Below are 14,200 nucleotides of genomic sequence, written 5' to 3' on the forward strand. Positions count from 1 at the left end.
GAGATGGAAATGCTAACTTGATCATTCTACATCGCATCCATTGGGTGATCTTACACCCATATAAATGTGTTAACTACAAAATAAAATCATGGGAGCTTTAATAAAGTTTAGGAAATCTTAGAGAAGACCTGAGAGCTTCCTGTCTACAAATTCCAGCCTTTTTTTTTTTTTTTTTTGTTTTTGTTTTTGTTTTTACTATTTTATTCTGTTTTTCCTTAATGAGTGACCTGCGGGAGAGCTGGGGAATAGTCCACTTTTTTTTTTTTTTTTTTTTTTTTTTAATGCTCTGAGATCGCTTTCCACCTAGACATTCTCTGAAGAGTGTAAAGGTTTGAACTATGGGAACCGGGGATGGGGGTGGGGACTGGGGGAGGGCATGGAACAAAGAAGTGTAGATGCTCATTCTCGAAAATGAATATTAATCATAGAAGACTTCAGAATCATGAAAATTGGGCAGTGAAGGTATTAAAGGAAAGGAGGTATCAATAAATCTAGTAGTGGCCAGAGCTCTGCAGGGCCAGGCTGGAAGAAGACAAAACAATATTGACCCACTGAGAACAGGGAATGAGGGTATATCCTGTCAGTTGGGAGAAGGTGAACATTAACGTGCTATGTGCTAGGAAACGCAATGCGATGGGAAGTCGATAACGTTTCAGTCATTTCCTTTTCGTCTGACCACTGAATGGGCAGGTCACTGAAACCAAAGATTGATGATCCAGGTGCCCGGAAGCAAGGAACTTGTCAGCTTCAAGTTTCAAACCCAGAGTAACTTATCTGGAAGCACTGTAGCTGTCACATTATACAATACACTCTGCCACAGAGAAGGAAACATCACTCAGTCTGTCTATTTCAAAAGGAGATTAAAAGGAGTATTTTAAACTAGTTTTATTTTGTGTGACTATAATCACACACATTTATAGATAACTGCCTGACACCTACGCCTGAGCAAGGGTAAGAACGGTGTAAGAGAGTATAGCTACAAATTATAGACTAAAGATTTGGCTCGGTGGATAAGCTGTTGGCCACGTACTCATGAGGACCTGACTGAGTTCCTATCTCCAGAATCCTCATACAGCCAGACACTAGAGCCTGTGTCTGAAATGCCCAATGTTGCTAGAGAGCACTGGGAAGTGAAGACAGGAGAGTACCCAGAAGCTATCGGCCTCCCTGTCTTAAACAAGGTGGAAGGCAGTCACGTATACTGAAGGCTATACAGAGGACCTCCATATACACACTGTACCACCTGAACTCACACACATGAAAAATGCATGTAGGCATGCATCCATCATACAAAGGTACTTTAAGATGATATATATGTGTATGTGTGTATATAATATATAGAGATAGATACAGATATAGTTTATAGTTTTGTCAAGACAGAGCCCCCACTATGACCCCAGGCTAGCATTAAGACTCCCTGTATATACCAGGCTATCATCCGCCTTGCCTTAGTGTTACAATGACAATGTTACTTTTATAAAACCATTATCAATGAGTAAAATTAGAAACAGTAGAATAATGAACTAAATATATTGCTCCAACTAGTTGGCTCTCATTGAGCATGTTCTCAAAAACGAGTAGCATGGTGTGGCAGAGGGTCTCCCAGTGGAATCACAGCTGCTCATGTAGCCACGCCCAGCTTTTTGCCTAGTGGCTAGGGCTGAACTCACATCCTCACACGTGCACATCAAATGCTCTTCCCCATGTGAGCCTTCGTCCTAGCCCTGTCTCTCTTACATTTTATGGCTCAATTCATTACATATCCATAGGTTACAGGGGTGCGTACTGAACCAACGAGGATTAAAAAAAAAAAAAATTACTGGTTGAAGATAATTTAGATCTATACTGTGCATGCACTCTTTCTTGTTACTGTTCCCAAAAACAATCCAGTGGGTCAACGACTTCCACAGCATTTGCAATCTACTAGGCTATAAGTAACCTACAGATAGTTGAAGCACACAAGTAATGTATAGATTAATGCAAGCACCACACCATTTTATGCAATGGGCTGAGCAGCTGCAGAGTTTGGAATCACTGGGAAGCCTAAAGCCAGCCCCACCCAGATACCAAGAGATTTGTCAAACTTCAGTAAATAGTCAATTTAAGATTTATGGACTATAGACTGTGATTTCAGCCTTTAAAATTGGGCTTTAAATTTATTTGTCATTTATTTACTTGTTATTTGTTATTTGTTTGTTTATTTATTATGTGCATGGGTGTTGTGCCTACATGTGTGAGGGTTTCAGATCCCCTGGAAACTGGAGTTACAGACAGTTGTGAGGGGCCATGTAGGTGCTGGGAATGGAACCCAGGTTTTCTAAAAAAAAGGCAGCTAGTGCTCTGAACTGCTGAGCCATCCCTCCAGCCCCAGTTTGAGCATTTTTAATGAGCTGAACAAATCTTTCCATCTAATCCTCGTAATCCCGGCAGTATAGGCGTTTGTCTCCCCCGCCCCCACAGCCTAGCATGTGATTGTTCTCTTTCCTGCAGCCGTGTCTACACGTAGTTCACGAACCCTCTTATTCTCCTCTATCCCTGATGGAGAGCTGGGGACTTGCTTTCTCTTTTCCTCTGAATGGAATCCAAATCTGCCTTGGGAAAGCCTCTCGTGTGCGTGCTCTCAGATCCGCCCCAGGGTGGTGCTCCCCTTTCTTACTTACCTGGGGTAGTGCTCCTCTCCCAGGAGACAGTGAGCACTCCAGTGTCAGGGTTTGCCTCCAGGTGCAAGTTGGTCGGTGGAGACAACGCTACACAGAAAAGAAAACTTAAAAGTTAAACCGCACACAAAACACTTGGCCTGTGAAATGTTTCCTCTACGCCCTTCCTCCACCCTTCTTTCCTCTCACCTCTTTTTGCCTTTCTTTATTCCTTCCCTCTAGGATTAGAAAAATAAAGTATTCTATACAAACACAGGTGACGGTAACCCCCTGATAGATGATCTTTAGGATTAATGCTAGTATAATTTACTACTGAAACTGTTTCATCTTGCCAGTTTGGAAGACTTTTGACATGGAAGGGACACTTCTAATTCTGTGGCCTGCATGACACCAGCTAAAATTACATCCAGTTCTGAAGACTCTGCTGAGGTTCTTCCCTTGTTCTGTCTCAAAAGTAAGCTGGGACGCTAGCATTCGAATAATTAGAGGAATCTGTTTCTTTTTTTTTTTTGAGACGGGCTCTCACTGTGTGGCCCCAATTGACCCAAAACTCACTATGTAGACCAGGCTAGCCATAAATTCTCCAATATCTGCCTCTCTCTGCTTCCTAAGTACTGGGATTAGAGGTGTGTGTTATAAAACCCAGCTCTGCCTCCAGTTTTTGGCTGGCCTTGAACTCCCATCATCATTCGTCACTTCCCAAGCACACACTACCACACCTGGCTTTGGCAATCTTTTTAAATAGTTTAAAAAGTTAAAAGAAGAAGAAAAGCAAGCTCTCCTCACGTGTCACTACTCTGTTGACAATCGGCGCATCTCTCTCCTGGCCATCTCTCAGGACTTGGATGGTGTAAGTGTACTCCACGCCTGGGGTCAAGCCAGATACAACAATGCTCCCAGAGTCTGAAGTCACTTCGCGGGGTGCCTCACCTCCCTGGCTCGGTCGTACACCCAGCTGGAAGGAAGACAGTAAAATCAGCATGAAGGAGGACTATTCCAGACAGGGGGAAGTCTTTTACAACTCCACACGGTGCATTTATTTACTGGGTGGATAACATGTTGAGGGCTCACTTTAGTGATTTTGCGATTAGCTGGAGGTATCTTCCTTTGGTACCAGGGTCCTTTATAATAGAAATGTTGTAGAGAAATGTCAGTATAACTGATACAGAACCTTCTGGTGCATACCAGCAGTACACAGGGAAGAAATGCTCTAGGCTCTCTCTTTAATAAGTTAACTTTCTAGTTATCTCCAGCCACTTTGATACACAGAAATGAAAACCACATTCCCACGAACACATCCATGTGTTCCTAACTACAAAAGCATAGGTAACGTTATCAAACAGTACTCAACTCCTAAGAAATCCTTCAGATTCTCTGTGGCTTCTAAAACTCTGAATGACCTTATTAAGGGAAACTGAAAAGGTGCATTGGCGGTCTTCATAAAGGTCCCCTCTGTACCTGAGCAGCCCACTCATCAAGATGGCTATTTGCACACTAAAAAGCTGAGTGACCCTCGGTCTATTTCTTTTTTCTTTCTTATAAACAATTAGGCTTTGATTTCCAGACATAATAAGTATCTTTTTTTTTTTTTCATCCTTTGGATGCCTAAGGATGAGATTCTTAATAAAAAAAATTAAAAAAAAAAAAACAAAAAAAACCATACTCATTTGTATCCATCACGTCCCTGGTATCACTGCTTTAAAGAACATGGCTCTAGATATCTAAAGAAGACCTCAATTTTAACTTCTATTAAGAAATTCACCCACAGGGCTTTGAACACGTTGAGATGAAACTGATTGGATAAAAATGTGATTTTTTTTTAAGTGACTCTCAGTTTAATTGGTCTTCCCAAATTGGTTTTCATAAGCTTCTCGACACCCATTTAGAGCAACACATCAAATGAAGCTTTTGCTATACTTTTATTTTAAAATGGAGTTCCCTGGGGAGAAAGACAGAAAATAGAACAAACACTACTGTTCCATGCTCATGGTTTTCTTCCTTTGCAACACAGAGAAGCCTCAATGCAGGCTTTGCTCTCAGAAGGTCCTGGAGTATGAACATAGGACTTTAAAAAAAAAATCCAGGGTCTGTAAAGTGTGGCAGGAATGGGAAGACACCCCTGGGCTGTATCATGAGAGGCGCATCTGAGACTCACCTTGAAGCCAATCCTTGGAGCGGGCGTCCATGTGATCACAATTGTGGTCTCTGTCACCTCGGTGTTGTAAGGCGGAATGGAGCGCAGAGGCTGCACTGCAAATTAACCAACATGAGGTTCAACGTTAGGCTCATAGGTGTTGGCCAGGACTGTAGATTAATAAGCATTTTAAACAGAGCTTTGGTCTAACCACTAAATAGACAGAGAATGTAGCCAAGGCGCATTCATTGGCTAAGAAGTTGAACTGCTTCAGGTCACCCAGGACCTGGTGAGACCCGGGAAGAGGGTTGAGGGTGGTGATTCTGCAGGTCCAGCTTTGTTTGGGCTGGGGCTTGAATTTCTGGCAGACACCTGTCACTCACACGAGTAGAAAGAGGGGCTAGCTCACCTCAGCGGAAGTCCCTTTTAATTTCTTGGGCCTCATGATCTGTATCTTTTCATCATTTGGGGATCATTCAAAACAATAACGCTACAGACGCTTAATACCTAACCACTGGACATAGAAATTATAACTAGTATGCTTGGTGTTCTAGTACCCTGACACCACCATCATTTCTTTTACTGAAAATTCTAACTCTTTAACAGCCTGGAGATAATGTTCAGGACCAAACTCTGCTCCTGCAATTCCAAACAGTCCATTTTCACACCTAGGCATTTTCTTTTGCTTCAGCCAAGCAGCTAAATCTTGCCCCATGTTTGAGACAAAATTCTCTTGCCTAGACAGACCATTACAGGAAAATCACCAAGCCACAAACCCACAAAGTGTTGTCAAACAAAGGATGTGCCTGTAAGTGTGAATTATGGGTCCTGGCAGGGCTTGTTAGGTAAGGAACAACCTGGCTGTTGAGAAATGATATATGCCCTCAAACAGGAACAGGCTGGATTCCTCCCCTAAAAATAACTTATTCCCCCCACTTTTCTCACAGCTACTCTTAAGAATTTAGCATGAGATATAAAAGTCAGAAAAGTGGTTGTTTCCAAAACTTAAATTTACTAAAGCTTCAGAAATTCAAGTTCCTAGGCCCTGCTGATGTTTATACCGAGACTGTTTTGAGGTTCAAATGGATTTGTATAACTCCTTGCTTTCACGGGTTTATTTAAATCTGAGCCATGGTGAGACGTTCTTGTTTACCATTTGTCTTTCAGCCACCTACCCTGTGTTTGCAAAGTATACTACGTGCAATACGGTATGTTAATTAACCGTCAGCAAATACAGTTGTACTATTATTACACCCAGAAGCCTTTGAGTAAGGGGCCAAGTAAGAGGCCGTGTACACAGAAACCCCCATGCTGATTAATTTAAAGGATATCTACAAGGAACGGGTTTTGCAAGAGAAACAAAGATACTAGTTCTACTAGAGTGGATCTTAGACTATCTCAAAACCCGGCAATGTAAAATAGCAAACATTTAAAAGGAATTCTCTCACAAACTAAAAAGCAGACTTCATTTGCTGGTGAACAATTTCATAGGAAAAAGCAAGCCTTCAGTGTTCAACCTCACACACCAAGTGTACATGGAAAGAAGTTTTGTGGTAGACAATAGATTCCTGTGGGGAACAGTTGACAAGGAAACTTCTTTGGGAAATTCCAGAGTAATTACAAACTAAGTTTTTCTAGATTGTTGCTTATTTATTTGTTTGTTTATTTTTGAGACAGGGCTGGACCTCACTAATGTTGAGCAGACTGGCCTTAAACTCAGAGATCCACCTGAGTCCACCTTCCAAGTGCTGGCGCTAATGGCATGTATGTGCTACCAACGTAGGGCTTCGATTACTTTTTAATGCTTTCGAACATCCCTATTTTAAAATTAGTCAAACAAGACTTGTTGAAAGCTGGAAAGCTAGGAAACATGGGTAGACGGCCATAAATGCCCAAAGCATGCTTATGTTAGGTCCTCCCATAGTTCAAACCGGCAAGTAGAAAATAACAAGTGCTCGGCAAGAAATGAGTCTCATAGCTCTCTGTCATGTAAATGGAGTGTACTTAGGAGGAAAGCAGCTTGTGAGTACACTTAAGGCCATTTCCTCTAAAATGTTGAGTCAAAGGCTAGTCATAGCCAAAAACCCTTGTCTTTTTTCCTCTGTGTGGAAGTGAAAGTTAAGGAAGAGGAAACCAGGCTCCGCTGTGAAGGGGACGGTCCAGGCTCTCAAGGAAGTCACATATGTAACCTCTCTTTCCATTTGCTGATGTCTATTCAGTCCATGGGTGGATTTTTTTTTTTAACATATATGACTATCAGTTGATGTCTAGAGAATGATGTGATGGAGCTATGCATATAGGTTAGATTCTGTCTACTAGTATTTAGTCAGTCTTTTCTACTTTGTATGCGCTCTATGAACCCATGGATTCATGTGACTTCCTTAACTACTCTCCACCATATTTCCTTTTCCTTCTTTCTTTCTTGTTTCTAGTTTGTGTTTGTTTGTTTGTTTGTTTGTTTGAGATAAGGTCTTTCTATGTAGTCCTGACTGTTCTGGAACTCGCTATGTAGACCAGGCTAGTCTCAAACTCAGAGATTCACATGCTTTTGCCTCCCAAGTGCTGGGATGAATGAATGAAAGTGTATACCGCCACACCAGCCTCTGCAGTGGATTTTTGGAGAACCTGGAGTTACTGACCAGCAACACTGGCTGTGAGCCTCCAGATCCTCTGGTCTCTGTCTCCCAGGGCTAGGATTACACTTATGCACCAAAGCACCTGGCCTTTTATGTCCAAGCCGGGGATCTGAACTCTGGCCCTCATGTGTAAGCAGCACTTGTTCTATCCATTGAGCTACCTCCCAAGTTCTCCTGACTCACAGTGTAAGCCCAGAAGGATAGAAAGAACCTGGAAATACCTGCAAATTAACACACTGTTGCCTTCATCAAGAAAATCTTGCTTCAACACACTTATCAGCCCGGGCAAAGGCCACTCTGGCAAAGCTCTGTGTGTTACAGCAGAGCAGTAAGAAACATTCCGAGAGTACCAGCCTGTCCACGGGGCACACCTTCAATGGTATAAATGATTTAAATGATGCACCAGGGCTTTTCAGGTTCACTTTTGAAAAGCAGAAGGACAGAAAAAGCCAATAGCTCCTTAAGAACATGTAGCTTCACGAAAGAAAGGCATTTGAATTTTAGCTTACGGGTAGTAAAGACTCCGGTGGCTTGGGGACTCTGCTGGTTCCCTTTCACAGCCACCAAGGTCACTGTGTACTCAGACCCAGGCTGCAGGTTTCTCAGGGGATACTTGGAGGCCAAGGGTCCCACATTGTACTGCTTGGGCTGGCCTCCTCGGGTCAGGCCCGTGGTCAGTCGGTAGCCTGCTATACGGGCTCGAGGTGGCGTCCACGTTACCAGAACTGTCCTGTCAGTTTCATTGACAAACTGGAGGTTGGTGGGAGCGTCGAGTTCTGGAAAAAAATAAGATGAAATGAATGTGTCAAGAAATGTTTAGATCACTAACGGCCATGCTGAAATCCTCCAGCTTCATTAAGCGCCCCAAGCTTCCCTTCCTCAAGGTTGGAACTAAAGTCAGAGCCACAGCCCTGGAAACGGTGAGGCTCTGGGAGACTGGGGATGGTATAGAATTTTGCTGAAACTTTGTCAGTTATGAGAATTCGTTGACCCTGTTCACTTGTCTGTCTATCATCCTTTGGAAAGGCTACTTTTCCCAGCAAAGATTTACCCACCACCCTTGGAAATTATAGTCACATTATAGTAACAGTAGTACTTTTTTTTTTCTAAAGCAAAACAAACATTTTACAAACCCCACAATTTGCTTTGGGCCAGAAAGGTTAAGGGAGGCGGGGTAAGTCCAACAGAGTTAGGGCAAGAAAAGCTCGGTGGGTCCTGCAGGTAATATGCTAACGCATGTGTTCATTGGCTGACCTGACCTCTGCTGGAGAAATAAAAGCTGCCCAACATGGATCTAATTACAATAATTAAAACAGATGGGCAGAGCCCTAGTCCCTTGGAGTATCAGAAAGAATCACATAGATTACCACTTTTCTTTCTAAGGATGAGAACTGGGCCTCCCATAGGAAGTTAGAACATCTTTGATAGAAAGAACCTTCCAGAGGTAGTCGAGTATAATAGAGAACTTGAGCTTTGGGGCTGGAGAGATGGCTCAGTGGCTAAGAGCACCGACTGCCCTTCAAAGGTCCTGAGTTCAAATCCCAGCAACCACATGGTGGCTCACAACCACCCCTAATGAGATCTGATGCCCTCTTCTGGTGTGTCTGAAGTCAGCTACATTGTGTACTTAGATATAATAAATAAATCTTTGAGAGAGAGAGAGAGAGAGAGAGAGAGAGAGAGAGAGAGAGAGAGAGGACATGAGCTTCGGAATCGAAGCCACTGTCTCTTCTTCAGGGAAGGCCTCAGGTCTCTCCCCACATCCAACAGAAGTAGCATTTTCCTTTGCACATGTCAGCTAAAGACTTAAGAGCCAATCAGGTTGTGCCGATAAAGAGCTGAATAGATGACACCTCGCTGCCCAGTGTCACTAAATGTTTAGGATGAATTACTTAAGGCATTAACTCGCTGTGTGGTGCTAGAGAGAGAACCCAGGCCTCCCACATCCCAGACATACATTCTACACACCCTGCTGCCTGGCAACTGCTAGTCTCGAATGAAGTCTACCATAAAAGTATTAAGAGAATACACTTTAACCTTGATAGAGACATATCTAACTACACATAGTTTTTAAAAAGATGCACTTAAGGGCTGGGGACATTGTATAGTGGTAAGAGCGCTTCTGATTCCCAGCTTAAAGAAAGGGAGGTAAAAGGAAGGGAAGGAAGAGATGGAAGAAAAAAGAGAGAGGAAGAGAGGGAAGGAAAGGAGGGAGGGAAGGAGAGAAGGAAGGAGATAGGGAGGGAAGGAATGAAGGAGGGAGGGAGAGAGGGGAAGAGAGACAGAAGCACTGAAATTGCATCTCCATTAGCAAAGAAAGCTCCAACTCTCTTAACTGTTCTCCTCCATACACTCCAGCGATGAGCATGTTGGACATGACATGCATGTTGGAAGCATGTATGTTAGAGTTACCGTTCTCAGAACCCTAGTTTCATTCTGTCTTCAACATTCCCCTTCAACTAGATGTCCCCTTACTGCTGAGCCGTGAACCTGGGAGTTATCACAGGTAGAGCTGAGGGTACGGAGCTGAGAGGAGGGGCAGCAAGACAGGCAGGCAGGCAGGGACGGGACGTACTGGTGGTCTGTTGTGCCGTCAGAGGGTTACTTTCCCTGCCCTGGTGCACAGCAAAGACTTTGAAGAGGTACGTGACCCCAGGGGACAGCCCGGTAATCTCAGCAAAGGTGTTCCTGTTGATAGGCAGCCTCTGCCCATGTTCCCCGGGCAGGCTGACAGGCAGGACCTCCACGCGGTATCCAGACACCACACTATCAGGAGGGGTCCACATGATGGTGACTTTCACGTCTGTCAGTTCCACAAACTGTAGGTCCTTCGGAGGGGGAACAGTATCTAGCAGACAAGAGCAATGGGTCGGTCACAATTCCCACTGAAGGTTGATGCTAGAAGTTAGCTCCCTGAAGAATTCTGGCATTTCTTAGACCTACTCATTCTAGGCTAATACTGGGTTTTGCCTCTTAATCAAAAAATAGGTGTGTGTGTGTGCGTGTGTGTGTGTAGATATATTCATGGTTAGTCAAACTGATATTGGAATCTCTATTTAGTATCTATAGATAGGCATGTTTATAACATAAAACCAAGAAGTTAAAATAATATACAAAAATAAATGTTTTCACTTACAAAAAAGCTGGTCTGTTTGTCTAACTGACTCATTTTATGGTAGTTAAGAGAACAGGTTAAGTGATTCTTAGGCATCGCAGTAAAAGAAAGATGAGATGTTGTGAGTTTTTAACCAGAAAGCCCAATAATTGCCTTTGATAAGTTCCTTCCAACTGCTGACATTTTAGCATTTAACTCAGTAGTTCTCAACCTGGAGGTTGTGACCCCTTTGGGGGTCGGATGACCCTTTCACAGGGGTCACCTAAGACCATCAGAAACACAGGTATTTACATTATGATTCACAACAGTAGCAAAGTTACAGCTATAAAGTAGCACGACACTAATTTTATAGTTGGGGTCACCACAGCGTTAGGAAGGTTGAGATCCATTGATATGGGTAATGGGAACGTAGAAAGAGCTGGCAAAGACAAAAACAGCTCCCTCTCAGGGACCTGTCACTCACGTGACCTGCACCTCACTCCTCCCTGAAGGCTAAAGAATATAAATCCACATGGGCTTTAACTTCCCCCTGGAAGGTTAGAGCTGCTCTCTGGTCCAATCCTAAGAGATCAGACATCAGGGAATGGGTTGTTTTTAAGTTACCAGATCTTGGGGTGCCAGTGGTCTCTTGCTGGATGAAAACGGGTGTGCTCTCCTGGTTCTCCTCCACGGCATAGATGGTGATGTTGTACTGAACACCGGGCTGCAGGTCGCTGAGGGTGACGGAGTTGGCCGTTTCAGGAAGGTTGAGCTCTGTGCTACTGCCTTCTACTGAAGGTGAATAGACAATTCTGTACCCTGCAGGTTTAGGAGAACAGCGTTCAGACACATGGTCTTCTGAAGCCAAGGCTAGACAAAGTACAACTCTCCTTTCTAGTGGCCCTCTGCATCTTGTTCGACTGTTAAGAACCAGCAGGGTTCTTTCTGGGTCTTTCAGTGTTACCACTTCCTCTGATAATGCCTGCCTGGCACAGAGATAAGAACAGTTGATAGGAATCTTTTAATAATCAAATAGCATCCTTGAACCCAGAGATCCTTAATGGATGTCAGTAAGTGAAGCCATGAAGCGAGAGACATTCATAGTAAGCCACTTTCTCTTCTCGGAGCACTGGACTCAGCCTGAGCACTGTCTGCACCTTTGGGGACTTCACTGGTGAAGCTAGAGCATCCACTCAGCTCCCTCTTCAGCAGTGAGCAGCAGCTCTGCAGGACCCATCCGCCTTTGCAGCCTGGGAACTGCCCGTTGCAATGAACAGCGGGGCTGGCTGCACAGGTTGCAGATGGACATATTAGGGATGGAGGCGTGTAAACAGACTTGAAGGAAGACAATTCAAAAACAAAGAATCCCTGGAAGATTTGAAGTGGACACACCCACACACTCACACATACACACAAATGCACCCACACCTCCAACCACTTAAAATGGGAGCTTTAAGGTGATACCAATGGAGTCAGAATTTTCCCTTTCCACATCTGTATATCAGAACAAACACAGAAGCCAAAGATGACCTGTGATAGGTGCCTGGGGTCTACTCCACCGAACAACAATGGAAGTGTCATCAACCTGGTCCACAGTAGGGTCTGGAGGAGCGTCAGGCGCTAAAGGAAAAAGAAAGGAAATCACTCAGTGTTGCTACAAGCCCACGCGTTATAGAAAAACAAAAGAGTCTTTAAAAATTTGTCTTTTAAAACAGTGGTTCTTAATTCACGCTAGCCTGGACCTCTAGCCTCAGCATCCCAAAGCTGTATGCACGAGTGTACGTATGATATGATGTATGTATGTATCATATCGCCCACCATACCCCACCCCTAAAGTTTCTTTTCACACGGCTGGGTGCACACATACCTGTAGTCTGTGAGGTAGACAGGATCAAGCTCTGTTTTCCCTCCTCAGATATCTGATAGACATTGACAATGTACTTTCTGCCCGGGAGCAGGTCAGGAATGTTCACAGAAGTGGCTGTGCTTGGGAGATCTTTAAAAATACAGGGGAAAGGTTAGTGGCCAGAGCAAACCAATCTTCCATGGCTTCTAAGAACGCTACGCTCATAGGGTGAAAGTCCGCGAGGAATGTTCTAGTGAATAGCCTGCAATTTCCAATGTAAGTTCTTTCATTTTCCACTCCCCCCTGAATATGTATAATTTTTAATAACCTCCCTCTGTTTTTTGTTTTTTGTTTTTTTAAACAGAGCTGTCATTAGAAATTGGGGTAGTCGCCATGGTGAAAGGAAGGATGACAGGGTAGGGTTAGAAGAAGACTCATTTTTATGATCTGGGTCCTATTCACACATATGTTCAGTATCTTTTCATTATTACATTTATTGGGGGGAGGGCATAGACATGCGGGGAATCAGAGGATTAGAGGTCAGACTGGAGGTTGAACTTGGGTCATAAGGCTTAGGGGCGAGAGCCTTCACTCACTGAGCTGCCTCACTGGCACCAGCGAACATTTTTAAAGACCCCCCTCATCACTGGGCTATTTTAAAAGTAAACAAGAAGGTGACTCCGCACCCCTAAAGGTTAACATTGTCAGCCACGGGTCTCATTCTGGTCCCTTACATGGGTATGAGAAATACACAGCACCAGAGAGCAGAAGGTGCCCAGGGAATCCCAGCCTGGTCAGAGAGGATTCACCCGTCTCCTGGCTCTGATGAAAGGGAACGTCTTCCGTTTGAACTGTGGAGGCGGCGTTCCAGAACCCAAGTTCCTGCAGGCCAAGTATCTAGTAACCCAAGCCAAGGAAGCCATACATTCCTACTCACCAAGGTACTGTGGTTCATCTCCCTCCTCGCTCAGCTCATACTCCACCCGGAATCCTGACACGGTGTCGGAAGCCGAGACCCACGAGACCACAAAGCTGCTGGCTGTGATTTCAGTTACAGATTCAGAAGTGGCCACAACCGGAGAAAAGGGCGCAGTCTCTCCGGTCACCGTGTTGCCTAGAGAAAGGGGAGGGGACGAGAGAGCCTTTGATTATCTGGAATACCCACGATTTCTGTGTGCAGAGGATGTTAAAAGGGAAATGCAGGTGCCATTCATGGAAAGAAGCTGCTAAGGACAGAATCTTCTCTGGGGAACCCAGGTATGTCTGAGCAGTGCAAGCACAGCCCCAACAGATGCTGGATACGTACTGGTCACAGGGGTGCTGGCGCTGGTGGTAAAGTCAAAGCGTGTCACTTCTCTGTGCCCATACTGCTGGATGCTGATGAGCTGTCCCTCATAGATCACACCTGGGGTCAGGCCTTTGATGGTATAAGAGTTAAGGTGGCCTGGAATGGTAGCTTCCTTCCAGCGACCCGAAGAGGTTTTCTGAAAAATGTAAAAGGAAAACGTGGTGGGTAGTCATCTCCAAAGAAGAATGGAGGATAGATAGAATTCTCAAGGCTCCATTTTGGAAGAAAAATGGTGGAAAACATGACTGGCAACAGGGCCTCTACAGTTTGTCGATGCTAATTACTTGTCTAAGTTGTCTACCAAGTACTCGGGGCTGTTTTGTTTGTTTCTCCCCCTAATCTTCACCTTCTTGCCAGAAGTGTTTGCACTTTACGGGTGGAGAAACAGTTAAATGATGTTTTCAAAGTTACACAGTTGAGGCCCTGAATACCTTCCCTATGGCCAAACCTTGAACCATTTAACAACACCAGCATCCTCAGTTCAG

At 44.2% G+C, this 14,200-nt stretch overlaps 1 protein-coding gene across 12 annotated transcripts in view; it reads right to left on the bottom strand.

The window, feature by feature from the left end:
• Window positions 1-14,200, bottom strand: part of Fn1 (fibronectin 1) — a 67,774-nt gene that overhangs the window by 29,831 nt on the left and 23,743 nt on the right. For all 12 annotated transcript variants that reach the window (XM_021197239.2, XM_021197234.2, XM_021197233.2 and 9 more), the window contains exons 14-23: window positions 13,674-13,851; window positions 13,305-13,481; window positions 12,389-12,517; window positions 12,052-12,141; window positions 11,146-11,340; window positions 10,003-10,275; window positions 7,937-8,203; window positions 4,813-4,907; window positions 3,444-3,612; window positions 2,661-2,747 (exon numbers count right to left, since the gene is read on the bottom strand). In XM_021197239.2, the coding sequence (XP_021052898.1) occupies window positions 2,661-2,747; window positions 3,444-3,612; window positions 4,813-4,907; window positions 7,937-8,203; window positions 10,003-10,275; window positions 11,146-11,340; window positions 12,052-12,141; window positions 12,389-12,517; window positions 13,305-13,481; window positions 13,674-13,851 (1,660 nt within the window). The remainder of the gene's footprint in view (window positions 1-2,660; window positions 2,748-3,443; window positions 3,613-4,812; window positions 4,908-7,936; window positions 8,204-10,002; window positions 10,276-11,145; window positions 11,341-12,051; window positions 12,142-12,388; window positions 12,518-13,304; window positions 13,482-13,673; window positions 13,852-14,200) is intronic.

Source organism: Mus pahari, chromosome 5 (genome assembly GCF_900095145.1).
Source record: "Mus pahari chromosome 5, PAHARI_EIJ_v1.1, whole genome shotgun sequence".
NCBI classification, from domain to species: domain Eukaryota; kingdom Metazoa; phylum Chordata; class Mammalia; order Rodentia; family Muridae; genus Mus; species Mus pahari.